We start from the raw sequence: 17,878 nt of genomic DNA, 5'->3' as shown, positions 1-17,878 counted from the left end.
TCTCACTTTCACAATTAACCAGACAGTTTTTTCCTCCTCCACTTCACATCTCATAAAACATACAGTACAGTAAGATGAGGGATAATTGTAGTTAAAATTACAAAAGTAACTGTTCCCTTAGGGAGAAAATAATATATGAAATTTATTGGGGGTGTTCTCCATCCACATTACATATTCTCCATATTACAAAATGTTATTATAATTTTAAATGCATGTTTTCTATTGTTATTTATTTAAGCATTTATTTATTAAAGTAATTTATTCATGCAAAGGCAAAGCTGCATTTTCTGCATCCAATACTCCATTCTTCAGAGTCACATGATCGTTCAGAAATCATTCTAATATGCTGATTTGGTGCATTTCTTCATATTATAAAGGTTATATTTGTGTTTAATTTGTCTTTCCAACAATTTCCTATAATAATTAGATGAATTATCAATTGAGAGTAAACTTAAAGAATATGTTGTGCTTAGGGCTAGATATTCTCTTATATTAAGTGTTTGTACTTTGACAGAACTGGAAGTATGAAGAGTTTATTGCAAATGAATATAGGCCATTTATTGATCCTACAATGTCAGTCAATAGTTGAACCAGATCATGCCACTTTGGTCACTTGATTACGTTTGCTTGAGTGAGCAGAACATTTTCTATGGAGCATGAAATTACTTTCCAAAATCAATGACATCCAAGGCATTGAACAATGTGTTATTAATCTTCTTATCAAAAAGTGTTCTGCCTTCCACAGATCAACAGTCTATTTACATTGGTGTGCCAGTGCCCCCGGGTTACCGGCGCAAACGCAGAAGGAGACGTTCGTCCGTGTTGAGTCGTAATGCAGATCCAGAACGAAGACTTAGACACGACCATCACAGACACGAACACTACGATTGTGATGACAGAGACCGCTACGATCTGGAGGCGGGAGTAGTACTGCCACCAGACAATCTGCCACCAGACATCAACAGAACCAGTGAGTCCTTAATCAGCTCCGAAACAGAGCTTAAGTCATTCAAATTAGTGATTTGTAAGTGTTTCCTGTATATGGTGATACATATGATTGAGCAGGATGTAAACTTCAACCTTTACCAACACAGAACTTTCCACATACTTCTTTATTGCCAATATGGTGATCCAACAGGCTAGTGATCCAAAAAAAAGGTAGAATCATAATGGATTCTATGCATATAGGTGCAAGAGATGGGAAGCAGTTAAATTCAAATACCCTGTGAGGCAATAGACTCAAGGAAATGCATCTGAAAGTTAGAATGCAAATTCAAGGGGACTACAGGGAGCAATACCGCCATACATTTCTTTGTTTGTGTGTGTGAAATGGAGTTGTGCTGAGTTTATCGGATATACCCCGCACCCTCACTCTCAATCTCATGCTGAGCCAAGGGCAGGATAGAGCCGTCACTGCAGAATAGAAGACCATGAAAAACAATTATGGTGATGCATCTCTAAACGCATGAGAATAAACAACTTGCGGTGCATCAGAGATTGCAGTCAGCACACGCTCAGAGAAAATGCACTTTCATTTGTTACTTTTATGCTATATTAGCCTATAATAATAAACTTGTCATCTGTAAAATGGGCCATATTTTAGGTCAAAACAGCATACCATGCTACATTGTATTATTTATGAGTTCTGAATATAAGTTACATTCAGAATAGAGCTGATCAGTAATCCTAAAACCCAGAAGAGATTTAACAATTAGCCATGGATTTTCTAGGGAATTTCCAATGGGTTTTTAGAGAGGATGTTTTTGATTTGTGAGGAAAATAAGCTTTTTTATGGTATACAGTCATACCTCAAACATGAATTTTAATGGCTGTGGCTGTGCTTTTAGATGCAAGCAGATGTTATTTTGATATTATATAGTTGTTCATATTTTCAATGAGCTTTCATTTGTATATTTTCAGTTTGCGTTTTAATTTTAGTTTAAGTTTTAGAATTTTTGTATGTTTGTAAGTCATGTTGAATCAGAAAACTGGAATTCTATGCTACTTGTTAGCAGCTTTTTTTTTTTTAAGATTTTAACATTTGATTAAGATACAAAATTTTATGTCTTGAAACAAAACTTTTTTTTTTTCAAATAACATTGAACATACATCTTTTTTTCATTAATTACAAACCACTGTCATTAAATCCATAGCAAATTAAGGGAACCCATGGCAAATAAGCCTTCATGATTGGCCAACAAATTAACATCATGACTAAGCAGCTCTATTATTGAAAACCTTCCATTTTTTCAGCATTATGAAATGGACTAAAAATGGCCATAAACTCCTTTGCTGCTGACATGAAACTCAAAGTTATCTTCCTTCTCTCACTTATTCTCAGCTGTGAGTAATTACAACTCATCATACACTGAAAAAAAAAAGAAAAAGTAAAATTTACTTAATTTTTATTTTGCAAGATTTGCAAGATTTGCACACATATATTTTAAGTACCATTTAAGTATGGAATTAAGTAAAATCTACTTAACTATGTTATGTAAAAATAGAAAAGGAAATAAGTCAGTTTAACATGGTTAGAGTTTGATGAGTAATTTCTATTTAAGTTTACTCTACAATATTCAGTCACAGTTTGTAAACTTTACTCAAACAATGTGGCACTGAAAAAAAGCATGCTGTTAAAGTATGTGGTTCACTTACAAACATGTAAGTAAGCAACAGCATGTCATCCTTTTTAAGATAATAAGTCTACTCAACATAGTTATTACCCGAATGAACAGAGACCTCAGTACTTGGTACACAATATTTTGAGTAGAAAATGAACTCCAGATTGCTCACAAAACAGCAAGTTACTAAACCATAAAACAACTCAAACATAAACAATTCCAAGTAAAATATACTCATATGTTCAAACTGTAATTTCTACAAGCTTAAATTGAGTACTAATATAGAATTTATTTTTATTCTTGCCTGAATTAAATTATTTAATGTAGAATATATATATATATATATATTTTTTTTTTTCTGTAGTATTTACTTCACTACAAAATCATTTTTGTCAGTGCACTGCAGCTTCAATAGACATACCACCATTTGTTACAGTAAATATTTAAAAAGAAATCTGGATTTATACATTTAATGAACTTTTTAATAGTTTGGCATTCAACTTTAATTTAGTCAACAGCTTCTTAACTAATCACATGTTAAAATTTTATATTGCTTAATTATGATAGTTTCCATGACAGCAGCACAATATGCATCAGTTCCTTTGTCAGCTGTGTTTTCAGTGTTTAATCGAACATGCTTCTCTTCATATATAATCTCTCACATGTAAAGTTTGAGTTTACATGTGAGAGATGTAAAGGCATCTCATTCCACGTGTCTTCTTGAGGCATAAATTTAGTTCTCTGGAAGCCTGTGTGTGGCCTATTTGGAAGGAGGATGAAACAGGCAGAGATGATCAAACCATAGTTGGGAATTAAGATGTACCTAACAGGTGTTAGAGCTGAGAAATGCTGAACATAGAAATGAAAACAAATAAAGAACAGAACGACCCAGACGTTGCCACAAACTCGCTGGCATCACCTCAAACAAGCCCAGAAAAACAAGCACAGTGTGGATTCTCGTGCAGCTTCAGTCACAGCTCACAGTTTTAGTCCTCGCACAGAAAATTAATGAACAATGGCTTACGCTGCGCCGGTGTTCCTCCAGGCACAGTCAGCCATCACAACACCGGATCAAATATACCCAGTGGGTGTCCTTGTTGTTTCTTCTCAACTTTTGGGAACATACTTTCACTGCGTGTGGTGCTGCACTGCAATTTTTATTTATGAAGGCCATCTCTGTCAGGGTTGTGGGGAGAAGGGATGAGGCGAGGACTCAGTACTGCAGAGAATGGGCTTTATTAATAATAAAAATAAACAAAACCAACCAAAACTACCCCGTAGGGGAAAAACAGGACAGCTGGCAGGCTTGGCAAGGCAGGGCAGGACAGGGGAAGTTACGACGACGAACTGGCACAGGACTGCAAACACAAGGAGATTATAAAGGGAGCAAATGAGGAGGGTAATGAGGTAACAGGTGGGGCAAATTAACCAATAATTAGGAAACAAGGTGGGTGGGGTCAAGACAATTGACATGAGAGCACATTGTACATAGAACTAAACAAGACCAGCCATGTGCTCAAACAAAACAAAAACACAAGCACATGGCCAGCAAAACAAATCACTAGCCATGTGCAAAACAGGACATGAACACGCAGCTAATGAGAAGACTCAGAAGCCGCGTGTTCACAAAAACAAACATGAAAGCACGCAAACAAAACACACACACACACAGAGGACAGAGGAGCGCACGGCCCGAGCGAATTCAAAATCGCACGCTCCCCAGCAAGAACAGACCTGGAGCGTGAGTGTCCGAACCCCGACACGAAACCAGAACCGAGTCTGAACAAGACAGGAGTGCCGGGATCCGAACACCACGCCCCAACATGAAACAGAGCACGCAGACAAGAGAAACCAGAAAACAAGACAAGAAGGGAGTGTCAGGGCTCCGTCACAAAACCATGAATAAACTAGACCGAAGTGACAGAACCCTGACAATCTCATTCTGCTATCTGACTGAGTGAAATCCAAACAGGCAAGTTTTCAATCACTTCTCTTCCTGTTCATCTCACAGTGTCCCCAGCTGCAGAGCGACTGCGCTACATTTTGGGGGATGATGAGGAAACCATGCCCACACCCACTCTCTTCACCGAGATGGACACGCTGCAACACGAGGGCGACGAGCTGGAGTGGAGAGAATCAGCTAGGTAGAAAAACACACACAAACGCATCACCTATTGGAAATTAAAAATTTCCCTGCCTCAGTTTAATATGCATCAGAGATTGTTAGTGAACCATTAGTATGATGTTCCTGTCGCTCTGTGGCTCTTTCAAAACATTGCTGAGCTCTGTAGCCATAAAGTTAGGATATTATTGTTGACTAAAATGAAAACTTAAACTGTTATAAACATTTCTGTTAATTGAAATAAGGCTGAAATATAAATATTAAACAAAAAAAACTGTAACTAAATGAAAATTAAAAATGTTGCCTAGGCCACTAACTGAAATAAGTTTAAGAAATAGAATGAAATTAAAACTAAAAAGTGTAAGTAAAAAATAAAACTGAACTACAATTAAAACCAAATTACATATAAACTGAAACCTAAATATAAATATATATATAAAAAATTGCACAAACAAAATTTAAACTAAACATGCAATAAAAAGTAAAAATAAAAGCCTATTTTAAAATATTAATAACACTACATAAATAATAGGCTACTAAAATAACACTAGGCTACTACTAATTAGTTATAGCGAATGTACTGAGCTGTACCAAATGAATAAAAAAGGGAAGAATGTGATATTTATGTTTATTTCATCAGACTGCACAGATATTTGTCATTTTTTTAATTTTTATACAGTACTTTTTGCCCCCAAAATTGTGTATAACAACAGGGACATGCTAACCAGCAACACAATAACCCCATGGCTCATGAAAACACATAAAAAGCAGTTTTTGATGTTATCATTTTCACGAACAAGGACATTTGTTCAGAAATAATCATTATTTTTGTACTACCGTTTGTTTCCTCTATAGTGCATAGATCCTCAAACCAAGGCTGCAGGCTAAAGTTGACCTGTGATATCCTTTGATTTGGGCCGTCATGTCATATCACAAGAGGGCGGCACAAAGTCAATTTTAATTTCTAATTTATCTTAAACGTGACAAAATGTATACATTTGCCTCATAGATAATATAAGTGAATTCAATCTAAAAACATGTCATTTTTTATGTAAAATGGTTGCCATTATTTTCAGCCCATTGCCAAAAATCAGACTCCGATCAAATTTGATTTATGGCCCTTCATACTAAGATGTAGTCACTTCTGCTGTAGTGAGACAGAAATTTCACATTTCACCTCAAAATAAACAGCATTTGGGCCTAAACAACATCAACATCAGAAACTTACAGTTCCTTTTTTTCTCTGCTTGACTTCAACTTTGTGTGTGTGACTGCATATCTGCAGGTGGGTGAAGTTTGAGGAAAAGGTCGAGGAGGGTGGAGAGAGATGGAGCAAACCCCACGTTTCCACGCTCTCCCTGCACAGTCTGTTTGAACTGCGGACATGCCTACAGACAGGCACCGTGCTGCTGGACCTGGAGGGCTATTCACTCCCACAGATAGTCGGTGAGCAACCAGTCTCTTTGTTCAGGGTGCTTGTCCTCTAACGGGGGGCCACTGATGTTTTCTGAACCATCTCAACCTTTGTACAGCACATATCGTCTTGCATACTGAAGTGTTTCTTTTTCATTGTTTTTTATGCATTATAATGTTTTGCTCTCATGCCAGTGTACTTTTCAAAGCAAACCACTTTAACTTTTGTCTCCTGTAGATGACATCATCGAACGTCAGATAGAGGAAGGGCTGATCGGTCCTGAGCTGAGAGACAAAATTAGCTTTGTCCTGTTGAGAAAGCATAGACACCAGACAAAGAAGCCCATCCATCGCTCCTTTGCAGATCTGGGCAAGTCTGGCTCTGGAGGCAGTGAGTGTTCAATCTTTAAAACGGTTCCTGTTTCTCCATCCATCCCTACTCATATTGTGCACAACAGGTTGAAAAATGAAGGAATACGTGAACAATAACTAAACTATAGCACTGCTGTGGAATTGCAGTTTTCTGTTGTCAATGCAGATGTTTTTTTGTGTATCTTCAGGTATTATTAATGTAAGATTTTCAGTGAGTAAAGACCTTGGATTTGTCATACAAAACTGTATGGCTTCAGAAGACAAGACAACTTTTATGTAATGCTTTCATCCTTTTTGGAGCTTGACAGCCATTGGTCAGCATCCACTTTTGTTGTTTATAAAAGACTGACACGGCCTTTGTTAAATTCGACCTGAGCATTGCTGAATAAAATGATATGGGTTTTAGCTGACATAAGGGTGAGTAGATAACAGACTTTTTTGGGGAACAGTCCCAAATCCCATTTCACTTCTTTCAGTGGGTTAATTTATTGCTCTCCTTTTTTCAGTTCATTAGCATCAACTTATTAGAAAAACATTGTCTGCTTAATAGTTAATTAAAAAAGTTGCAATGTGTCTTGTATCTCATAGCTCGGAGCCCAGCCCGATCCCCGGCTGCTGGAGCAAATTTTAACCGCTCAACAGAAGATCTGCAAAGCAAACAAGCCAACTATGGCCAACTACGTGAGTCTAAATGCTCCTTTTCATCCTGTGATCCTTGTCTCCACTTTTAATTATTCTACTCATCTAGAAGGTGTCAGTGATCTGTTAGTTTGGTTGAAACCAGTTGAAGAGATAATTCTGCTTAAGATAGTGTGATTGATCAACATTTCCTGTTTTAAATTGCATTTTATATAAAGCTTTTTCATTAATGCTGCCCAGCAAGAGTTTATAATTAGTGAGTGATGTCAGATTAGTTGTCAAATAGCTAGCTGGTGAAGTAAGACTTAAAGGGATAGTTCACCCAAAAATGAAAATTATGTCATTAATTACTCACCCTTATGTCGTTCCAAACCTGTAAGACCTTCGTTCATTTTCGGAAAACACATATGTTTTTGATGCATTCCGAGAGCTCTCGGACCCTCCCATAGACAGCAAGGATCCTAACACAATCAAGGCTCAGAAACATAGAATGTTTACACTGTTTACGCTTTGATCTGAACATAAACAACATATCCGCGTACATCCGTTGCATATGTTGTATGTGATACTCTCCAAAATGGTGCTAGAGGGTGATGCGGAGGAGACGAATTGTTGAATAAAGTCGTTATTTTTGTTTTCTTTGTGCACAAGAAGTATTCTCGTAGCTTCGTAAAATTACGATTGAACCATTGATGTCACATGGATTATTTTAACGATCTCCTTGCTACGTTTCTGAGCCTTGATCGTGGTAGGATCCTTGTTGTCTATGGGAGGGACTGAGAGCTGTCGGATTTTATCAGAAATATCTTAATTTGTGTTCTGAAGATGAACGAGGATCTTACGGGTTTGGAACGACATGAGGGTAAGCAATTAATAACAGAATTTTCATTTTTGGGTGAAAAATTCCTTTAAATACTCATTTGATGAAATATGTGTAATGACATTTTATTTTAATATTTGTGCATGTGTGTCTGCAGGCCACGCTCAAAGTAGGAGTATGAATGACATTGCAGACACACCAAGCACAGACCAGGTGAGTCACATGGTTTCACAGTGTGTCTGCATCTATACATACAGAAAGAAACCACAATTTGTCAAGGCACAAAAGCATTTGTATAGTTCACAACAGCATCTGCAAGGATCTTTTCTATTTGCTTTGAAGCTATTTTTAGCTGCCGTTACCAGTTTTCCAGACTGACTTCACAGAAAAATCCAAGCAATTCTAGAAATCAAAGTCTCTTTCGCTTTCTTTAACATCATTATATTGGAATGTGATGTATTCATTTAAATACATGAAATTCATGTTTTCTTAATAAAAATGAATAAAGCTAGAACTACTGAAACACTTTTTTTGAGGTCACAAAACTGGATATCACCAAAATGAGAAATTCCCGCCATTCCTTTGTAAGAATACACATCTTACAATTTGAGTCAAGTGTATTGATGTATTTGATGAAATGTTGATTTTGTCGAAACTGTGCTTGCACTAAAAAGAAAACTACTGCATAGTATATTCTTATGAAGAGGTCACTGTGATTATGTGTGGCTCTGCTGATCTGATGTGGCTTGCTTTACTGTGGCCTGGTGTCTGGGTCGGTATTGATCTGCCATTGGGGAAACGTGCCATCTGACTGTGTGGTCCTCGTGCGAGGCTCTCACATGCCGAGGGATACCCGGGAGCTGTGGCCTGATCCCTCTGGAAAATGGTGTCACTGTCTCAGTTTGGTCGATGGATGCACAATGTACAAGGCTATAGCCTCCTGTCACGACACTCGTTTATTACTGTCCTGCTTTTGTTCATGAAGATATTTTATAACAGCAAGTTTTCATGAGCAAAAATCATTTTAGTCCATTAGCTGGACTAAAACAACATGATTTTGTTCCTTAGACTGTATATCAATAGAATCAGAAAACAGTCTTTTTGCCGAATCGAGACTGAACTTAATTTATAAAAACTGAATGAGTATTCGAGTATGATAAACATCTTTATATGAGCATATATAAACTCAACACAAAAATGCTTGATTTTAACATGTAGACTACCGCTCAATAGTAAATAAATTAATATTTTTAATTAGACAAGGATGCATTAAAATGGTCAAAAGTTAATGCTATTTGCTATTTAATTTTCCATTTATCAGCATTCTATATAACAGTTTTTATAGTTAGTTTACAATTATTAAACAGTACTTTTTCATTTTTTATTACGTTTTTTAATTTGTAATTGTATTTGATATTACTATTTTACTGCATTTTTGATCAAATTAATGCAGCCTTGGTAAGCATAAGAGTCTTCCTTAAAAACAACAACAACAACTTTTGAATAATTGTGTAAATCATTGAAACAATAACTGAACATTTATATAGACTTCCCCATTTAAAACCAAGCCTTATTATAGAAGTAGGAATATATAGAGATAGGAAAATGTAAAGCATTGTTTGGAGGAACTGTTATCCAAAGGTTTTTGAAATAGGCAAAAGTAGGAACACATTGAGCTTCGTCTGCCAGATAAACCAGCGTAGCCTTTCAGAAACTCCATTCTTACACATGCCTGACATACAACGTGAAGTTGAGATAAACTCCTTATACATGAACATTGTAACACTGGGGGACTAATGCTTGGTTTACAATTTGTCAGAGGGAGACAGGAGGAAAGCATAGAGATTAATCTAAATCCAGACTGCAACTTGTTCAAGGGCTTCAGATGGAATTGTTCTGTCTTCGAAGTGATAAAGGCTAAAGGCATTTTGTAATAGAGGTTAAAATAGTACAAGTAAACGTGTGTGAGAAGTTTCACAGAGTGTACATAGCAATAAATCAACTTTTGTGTTTAAATATAATATAATGTAATATAATATTATACTATATTATATAGATTCCGTTCTGTAATTGTGCTCTTCATAATAATAAATATAATATTAAATTATTATTTAATATATTATTACATTTTTTATTAGAATCTTCCATTAATAAAAAGCAGCACACAGTTAAGGGTTAAATGACAACATGATGGAACAAAAGGGTTAAATGACAACATAAGGGTTATGTGATGGAGCAGAGGGGTTAAAGGCAACATAAAGGTCCTGTGATGGAACAGAGGGGTTAAAGGCAACATAAGTGTCCTATGATAGAACAGAAGGGTTACATGACAACATAAGTGTCCTATGATGGAACAAAAGGGTTAAATGACAACATAAGGGTTCTGTGATGGAACAGAGGGGTTAAAGGCAACATAAGGGTCCTGTGATGGAACAGAGGGGTTAAAGGCAACATAAGTGTCCTATGATAGAACAGAAGGGTTACATGACAACATAAGTGTCCTATGATAGAACAGAAGGGTTACATGACAACATAAGTGTCCTATGATAGAACAAAAGGGTTACATGACAACATAAGGGTCTTGTAATGGAACAGAGGGGTTAAAGACAACATAAGTGCCCTATAATAGAACAGAAGGGTTACATGACAACATAAGTGTCCTATGATGGAACAAAAGGGTTAAATGACAACATAAGGGTTCTGTGATGGAACAGAGGGGTTAAAGGCAACATAAGTGTCCTATGATAGAACAGAAGGGTTACATGACAACATAAGTGTCCTATGATAGAACAAAAGGGTTACATGACAACATAAGGGTCTTGTAATGGAACAGAGGGGTTAAAGACAACATAAGTGCCCTATTATAGAACAGAAGGGTTACATGACAACATAAGTGTCCTATGATCGAACAAAAGGGTTACATGACAACATAAGGGTCTTGTAATGGAACAGAGGGGTTAAAGACAACATAAGTGTCCTATGATAGAACAGAAGGGTTACATGACAACATAAGTGTCCTATGATAGAACAAAAGGGTTACATGACAACATAAGGGTCTTGTAATGGAACAGAGGGGTTAAAGACAACATAAGTGCCCTATAATGGAACAGAAGGGTTACATGACAACATAAGTGTCCTATGATAGAACAAAAGGGTTACATGACAACATAAGGGTCTTGTAATGGAACAGAGGGGTTAAAGACAACATAAGTGCCCTATAATAGAACAGAAGGGTTACATGACAACATAAATGTCCTATGATCGAACAAAAGGGTTACATGACAACATAAGTGTCCTATGATAGAACAAAAGGGTTACATGACAACATAAGGGTCTTGTAATGGAACAGAGGGGTTAAAGGCAAGATAAGGGTCCTGTGATGGAACAGAAGGGTTAAATGACATCATAAATGTTCTATGATGGAACAGAGTGATTAAATTACAACACAAGTGTCCTGTGATAGAACAAAAGGGTTAAATGTCAACATGAGGGTTCTGTGATGGAACAGAAGGGTTAAAAGCAACAGACAGTAAGGGTCCAGTGATGGAACAGAAGGGTTAAATGACAATATAAGAATGCTGTGGTGTAAAAGAAGAGTTAAATGACATCATCAATGTCCTGTGATAGAACAGAAAGATTTAATTGTAACCAAACGGTCCTGTGATAGAACAAATGGTTAAATGACAACATAAGGGTTCTATGATGGAACATAGGGGTTAAATGACAACACGAGGGTTCTTTTATGGAAGAGAGGGGTTAAAGGAAAACATAAGTGTCTTAGACTACCTTCTAAATCGTTTTGTATTATTTTTTTCTTTGTTCACTTTGATTTTAGCTGAAGAACAAGTTTATGAAAAAAATCCCCAGAGATGCAGAGGCATCAAATGTTCTGGTGGGAGAAGTGGACTTCTTAGAAAAACCCTTTGTTGCCTTCGTTCGGCTGTCTCAGGCCACCACTCTTGGAGGTCTGACGGAAGTCCCAGTGCCCACCAGGTAACAGTTTTGCACATTAAAAACAATATGTCTGCAGAAAGATAATGAAAAATTTTAGTGTACTAAAAGAAAGTTTTGAATGTGTTTTCTCTTAATGGACAGATTTTTGTTTGTGCTACTTGGGCCTCCTGGCAAAGCCAAATCTTACAATGAGATTGGACGGGCCATTGCCACTCTCATGGTGGATGATGTAAGTTTGATTGTTTTGTTTGTTATGCGATTAATATTTTTCATGCAGTCTACTGTAAATTCTTACCATCCTTAATGTGCGATTCTTCCAAATAAACTTGGGAAAGAAGATAAATATTGCCCTTTAAATCGACCAAAGATTGATTGATTTTATCCACAGCTTTTCAGTGATGTAGCATATAAAGCCAGGGACCGAGAAGATCTGATTGCTGGCATTGATGAGTTTCTGGATGAGGTGATTGTGCTTCCACCTGGAGAATGGGACCCCAAAATTCGCATAGAACCCCCCAAACAAATTCCCTCAGCAGACAAAAGGTAAAACTTATTCTTCTTGTACTCATTCTTTGTTCTGCCCATCTGCTTCTATCTTAACATTCGTCTTTATTTCTCTGAGAAGGAAGTCTGTGTTTTCCCTCAATGAGCTGGGTCAGATGAATGGAACAGCAGGTGGCGGAGGGCATGTTGAGGATGAGGTTATGCCTGCTCCACACGAGCTTGGCGAAGAGTTGGCGTTTACGGGGAGGTGGGTCCATCCATGCATACATCCATACATACATACATACCTAACGTTAAATAAGGCCTAAAACTTTTAAGCTTCAATGATTTTTTAACATTTAAAAAAAATGAATTTTTCAAGACAACAAGTTTTCTTAGCAAACTTTACTATTCTAGAATTTTAATTCATTTTAAATCTACTTATTTACATTCACATTTGAATTGCAATTCTGCATCCTGTTTGCCACCTCAATTCAAAATTCAATTTAAATTCAGGAGTTTTATTGAAATTAAAAATGTATTTAAATGATATCCACAATTAAGTTCTGAACAAGGAGGAGCATTCACCTGCTGATCTTCAGTGTCGGGAAGGTTACTTTGGAAATGTAATAGGTTACAGATTAGTTACCCTATTAAGTACTGTAACTATTTCAATTACTTCAAGTAATGTTATGTTACTGATTAAATCTGTATGTGGGTGTATGTGTGAAAAAAATCAGATGTAACCCCCGTTGTTAACATTTTCATAAGTAACTGTAATTTAATTACACTTTTTTTCTTCTCAGTAACTGTAACAGATTACAGTTATACTTATTTTGGGTTACGCTTTATTTCAAGGTGTCGTTGTTCCAGTGTAATTATACATTTAAGTGCTGAGTTATATTAATTAAATACATGTACTTACTATATGGTTACGGTTAGGATTAGAGTTTGGCTTAGGTCTACTTGCATATAATTATGCATAATTTATGTAACGTGTAACACGGACACCTTAAAATAAAGTGTTGCCTTATTTTGTAATTAAATTACCTAATTCCATTACATGTAACTAGTTACTCCCCAACACTGCTGATCTTTAGGACCTGGTGTTCTTGTACTTTGACCTTGCAGAATCTCTTAAACAATTCAGTTGTGAAATAAGAGAGAAAGAGAGAGAAAACGAACTTTTAGGTATAGCTTGAGTTCTAAAGAGCTCAAAGTGTTCTTGCTTTATCTGTTTTTGCAAATAATTGAAAGATACTTCAGAGCTCCGAGGTTCAGGAGAGTTCATATCTTGATCAATATGTCAAAAAAAGGAGAATGTAATGTGCTTTTTGGCACTTGCGCTCGAGGGGTTGTGAGGACTCGTGAGAGATGGAAAATGGGTGCCAGTTCTCTGTGCTAATAATCGAGATAAAGCTCACCTCTGTCTGCCTGTCTAATACAAGCTAAAGGGGACAGGTCCCTGTTGAATAATGGATTAAACATCTATGTTTACGGGACAGGTTCTGTGGCGGCCTTATACTTGACATCAAGAGGAAGCTCCCCTGGTACCCTAGCGACTTTTATGAAGGCTTCCACATTCAGTCCATCTCTGCGGTGCTCTTCATCTACCTGGGCTGCATAACCAATGCAATCACCTTTGGGGGTCTTCTAGGGGATGCCACAGACAATTACCAGGTACAGCTCACACTTTTCTACTTGACACAGAACATGACAGTTTGTTTAAAGTTGCATGTCATCTTCTTTTCTGGAGCATTTTACAAGCACGCTTGTGACCTAGCTTCATCTATAGCTGCCTTCTTTTATGTCCATGTCTTTCTCACCTTGTTTCCCTGTCTCTCTCCCTGTTTAACTCTCTGTCAGGGTGTGATGGAGAGTTTTTTGGGCACCGCTCTAGCAGGAACGGTATTCTGCTTGTTTAGCGGTCAACCCCTCATTATTCTCAGCTCAACGGGCCCTATCCTCATCTTTGAGAAACTGCTTTATGAATTCAGCAAGTGAGAGAGCCATCTGCACAAATCCAACATAAGTCACAGTCTATTATTGAGAACAATGCAGTACAGCTTTGATTGCTCACTTTCATCAACCCTTAAAATACCCTCATAAATCATCTCTCTTCACTGATGCAAATAAGTGACTTCTCTCTTGCTCTCTAGTGTTCATTGCTCTTGTATTTATCTCTCTTTATTGTTTCTTTAAACTTTCTTTTCCTCAGAAATAATGGGATTGATTACATGGAGCTTCGACTGTGGATCGGAATGCACTCCTGCGTACAGTGCTTTTTCCTGGTCGCAACGGATGCCAGCTACATCATAAAGTACATGACGCGCTTCACAGAGGAAGGCTTCTCTAGCCTCATCTCCTTCATCTTCATCTCTGATGCCATCAAGAAGATGGTGGGAGCCTTCAAATACTATCCCATCAACACCGACTTCAAACCAGACTACGTTACGGCCTACAAGTGCGAGTGTTTGGCGCCAGACCCGAGTAAGTCCATTCTTGATGTAGAGCATTGTCAGTCTGACATGGTGGAGAAATAATTGACCCTTTGCAGGGAGTATGATTGATAGGCGATCTGACCAATCATAATGCCGAATCTACAATTTTTGTCCTACAAACTAAGCAGACTGGAGAGTAGATTAACGACGGTGGACTTGAACTTAAAAAATACTGTGCATTGACATCTTTCCGCATTTGAAAATAGATACCTTCTGACGTTAATTCATGTTTATTTTGTGCTATAACTAGTAAAGAAGAAGAGATGATCGGTTCATGTGCTGTTTGAACTGAGGCGCTACAACGATCTGTCGCGACACATTAAAGAGCCCAAACAGCATTTATTGTTAAAATTTCTTAAAAAATGACAAAATTTGGAAGCTGAGACTTTGTTTCATACCAAAAGTTACCTGCTCTGTCTTGTCTGTCGGCACGTTGTCAGTTTCCTCTTTGCTGCACAATGGTTTTTTTTTTTTTTTACTGCATGAGAACATGTGTGGTGTGAGAGCACCATGGCTTCTCAGATGTAGCAACAGTAACTAAGGTGGGCAGGTCTTTGCGAAGGGTCAATTAGATGTAGAGCAAATTAGCATTAATTTAGTTTGTCAGGATTTACATACTAAGAATAAATGGTAACACTTTACAATAAGGTGCAATTAGTTTATGTTAGTTAATGCATTAGGTATCATGAACTAGCAATGACCAACAACATTTGATATAATTTATTAATATAGTCTTAATCTCTGTTGATTTATAGATGTGCTATTTTTCAAACTCATATTTGTCTGTATGTTATTAATACTTACGATTAACTAATGTTAATCGAATTTGTACTTTTTATTTTCAATTTTCAATTTATTAATTTGTCAGATGCTTTTATCCAAAGTGACTTACAGATGAGGAAAACAGAAAGCTTTTTTTTAGGTTGTTTAGTTTTAGTTTTTTAATTTAAAATGGTTCGTTATTTTAAATTGTAATATTTCACAATTTTACAGTTTTACTGTATTTTGGAGCAAATAAATGCAGGCCTTAGAAACGACTTAAAAAAAAACTTACTGTAAAATAAACATTTATCTAGATTAATAAGCTGTTGATGAATGAACCATTATTATTTCATCATTATTTTTTATCTATTAACTTATGTTAATGAGTTAGAGCTTATTGTACAGCGTTCCAGAATACATTTCATTTTGGAGTCACTGCACTGGCAGTATGCATAAATTAACATATCCAGTAGTAATTTCTTGATTAAACCAAGGTCCTTTGGGCGTTTGAATTGGCTGAGTGCATGTGATTACTGTAACTTATTTGTGTCATGTTTGTTTTTGCTGCAAACCCCAACGTGGCCTCCGATTGATGTGAGTACTTTTCAATAAGCATGAGTTTAAATCAGACAAATGGCATTTTATTAGTTTGTATTTAGTTATATGGCTTGCAGCTGTGAATGTAAACTAGCAATGAGGTCCTTTGAAAGTATTTTAGGCATGCTGGATCGTTTCAAAAACCAAATGAACATTTCAGTGGAGCTGCTACACCTGCAGTCATTTTCAATTGTCAAAGCTGGCTTTGATCCTGGATAAATCCTTCTAACAAAGTATTATTCAGATTTCCATTTGCTCTGCTCATTTTCCTCTTTGATTCTCCCTCTCTCTGTTTGTTCAGTGGCACCAATGATCTTCGATGTTGTAGTCCCAGCACCAGATAATTCCTCTGCTCTCTTTGGTGTAAGTGCCTCATGTCTTCACCTCACTCACATCTGTGTTAACATCTGTGTTAGCATGAGCTCAGATTAGATTACAGCACTATCACTGATTTGATAACCCACAATGATACTTTGTGTTTTTGTTTTATATCACTATGAAGGAAATCTCAATCTGATGTAAATCCAATTCATTTATTTCACATGATTTTACTGATCTTGGTCTGCTGTATTGCTGTATATATATTTTTTTGGCCTTGTCCTGTTTTATTCTCTTTTTCTCTCTCTTTTTTGCCATTTATCCACCACACAACCCTTCCATCCTTTGCCTTGTCTACATTCCTCCCTCCTATCCCTGACTTCTACCTTTTTCTCTGTGTTTGTCCCATCTTCTCAGTTGAATGTAACAGCTCTGGACTGGACTCAGCTGAGTAAGAAGGAGTGTGTGAAGTACGGAGGCTCACTGGTGGGAAAATCCTGCAAGTATGTTCCAGATCTTGCTCTCATGTCCTTCATTTTGTTCTTTGGGACCTACACTATGACTGTCTCTCTGAAGAAGTTCAAATTCAGTCGCTACTTTCCCACAAAGGTAAGACCAGTGAAGTTTCTTTTTGACTTTTTCTTACCAAACTCTTGCAGAAACACTTTTTCACACTTGCACCTTTGTCTTTCACTTCGACCTTGTTAGTATCAGGACTTGTCCTTTCCGCTTTTTCTCTGTTATGCCAAAACCCTTGAGACTGACTATAGCTAGGTTAGGATAAAAGTTATCTCTATTCTTTATTCTGCATGATCTTAGTAGCTTCAGTAAGATAAGCAGGATCTTTGATAGTGTTAGAGTAATCAAAAGAGCTTTAGACCTGGAGACTCGTGAAAGGTAAACGATGTCACATGAGAGTAATCATGCATGTGACACACTTTATATTAATATTTATTTAAAGCGTATTTTTTTGCTGTACACTTTTTGATATATGACACAATTTTTAAGAAAATTGTTGAATCATTTGACACTGAATACTGGAATAATGGCAACTTTGCAACCACGGGAATAAATACAATTTTAAAATATATTAAAATAGAAAACTGTCTTATCTTAAATTACAGTGTTATTTAAAAAAACAACAACCTTGAAGAGGAAAGGACATGTCCAAGATTATAACAAGGTCGACGTGAAAGACAGAAAAGTGCAAGTGTGAAAATCTGTTTTTGAGTTTGTTCTTTTGCAAGAGGTTTTTTTTTTTTTTTTTTTTTTTTGC

The 17,878-nt window shown here is 36.7% G+C and overlaps 1 protein-coding gene across 1 annotated transcript in view; it reads left to right on the top strand.

The window, feature by feature from the left end:
- Window positions 1-17,878, top strand: part of LOC306869215 (electrogenic sodium bicarbonate cotransporter 4-like) — a gene marked incomplete at its 3' end in the record, with an annotated part of 28,489 nt that overhangs the window by 3,297 nt on the left and 7,314 nt on the right. The window contains exons 3-17 of the mRNA XM_079415885.1: window positions 746-970; window positions 4,633-4,765; window positions 6,029-6,189; window positions 6,395-6,547; window positions 7,117-7,209; window positions 8,145-8,200; window positions 11,823-11,980; window positions 12,083-12,170; window positions 12,330-12,484; window positions 12,567-12,692; window positions 13,930-14,104; window positions 14,291-14,424; window positions 14,643-14,914; window positions 16,613-16,647; window positions 17,020-17,211. Of these exons, the coding sequence (XP_079272011.1) occupies window positions 746-970; window positions 4,633-4,765; window positions 6,029-6,189; window positions 6,395-6,547; window positions 7,117-7,209; window positions 8,145-8,200; window positions 11,823-11,980; window positions 12,083-12,170; window positions 12,330-12,484; window positions 12,567-12,692; window positions 13,930-14,104; window positions 14,291-14,424; window positions 14,643-14,914; window positions 16,613-16,647; window positions 17,020-17,211 (2,156 nt within the window). The remainder of the gene's footprint in view (window positions 1-745; window positions 971-4,632; window positions 4,766-6,028; window positions 6,190-6,394; window positions 6,548-7,116; window positions 7,210-8,144; window positions 8,201-11,822; window positions 11,981-12,082; window positions 12,171-12,329; window positions 12,485-12,566; window positions 12,693-13,929; window positions 14,105-14,290; window positions 14,425-14,642; window positions 14,915-16,612; window positions 16,648-17,019; window positions 17,212-17,878) is intronic.

This window comes from Barbus barbus, assembly GCF_936440315.1.
Source record: "Barbus barbus genome assembly, chromosome: 5".
In the NCBI taxonomy this organism is placed as follows: Eukaryota; Metazoa; Chordata; class Actinopteri; order Cypriniformes; family Cyprinidae; genus Barbus; species Barbus barbus.
Note: the sequence above shows the minus strand (reverse complement) of the source record. Positions and strands in the feature narration are given on the sequence as shown.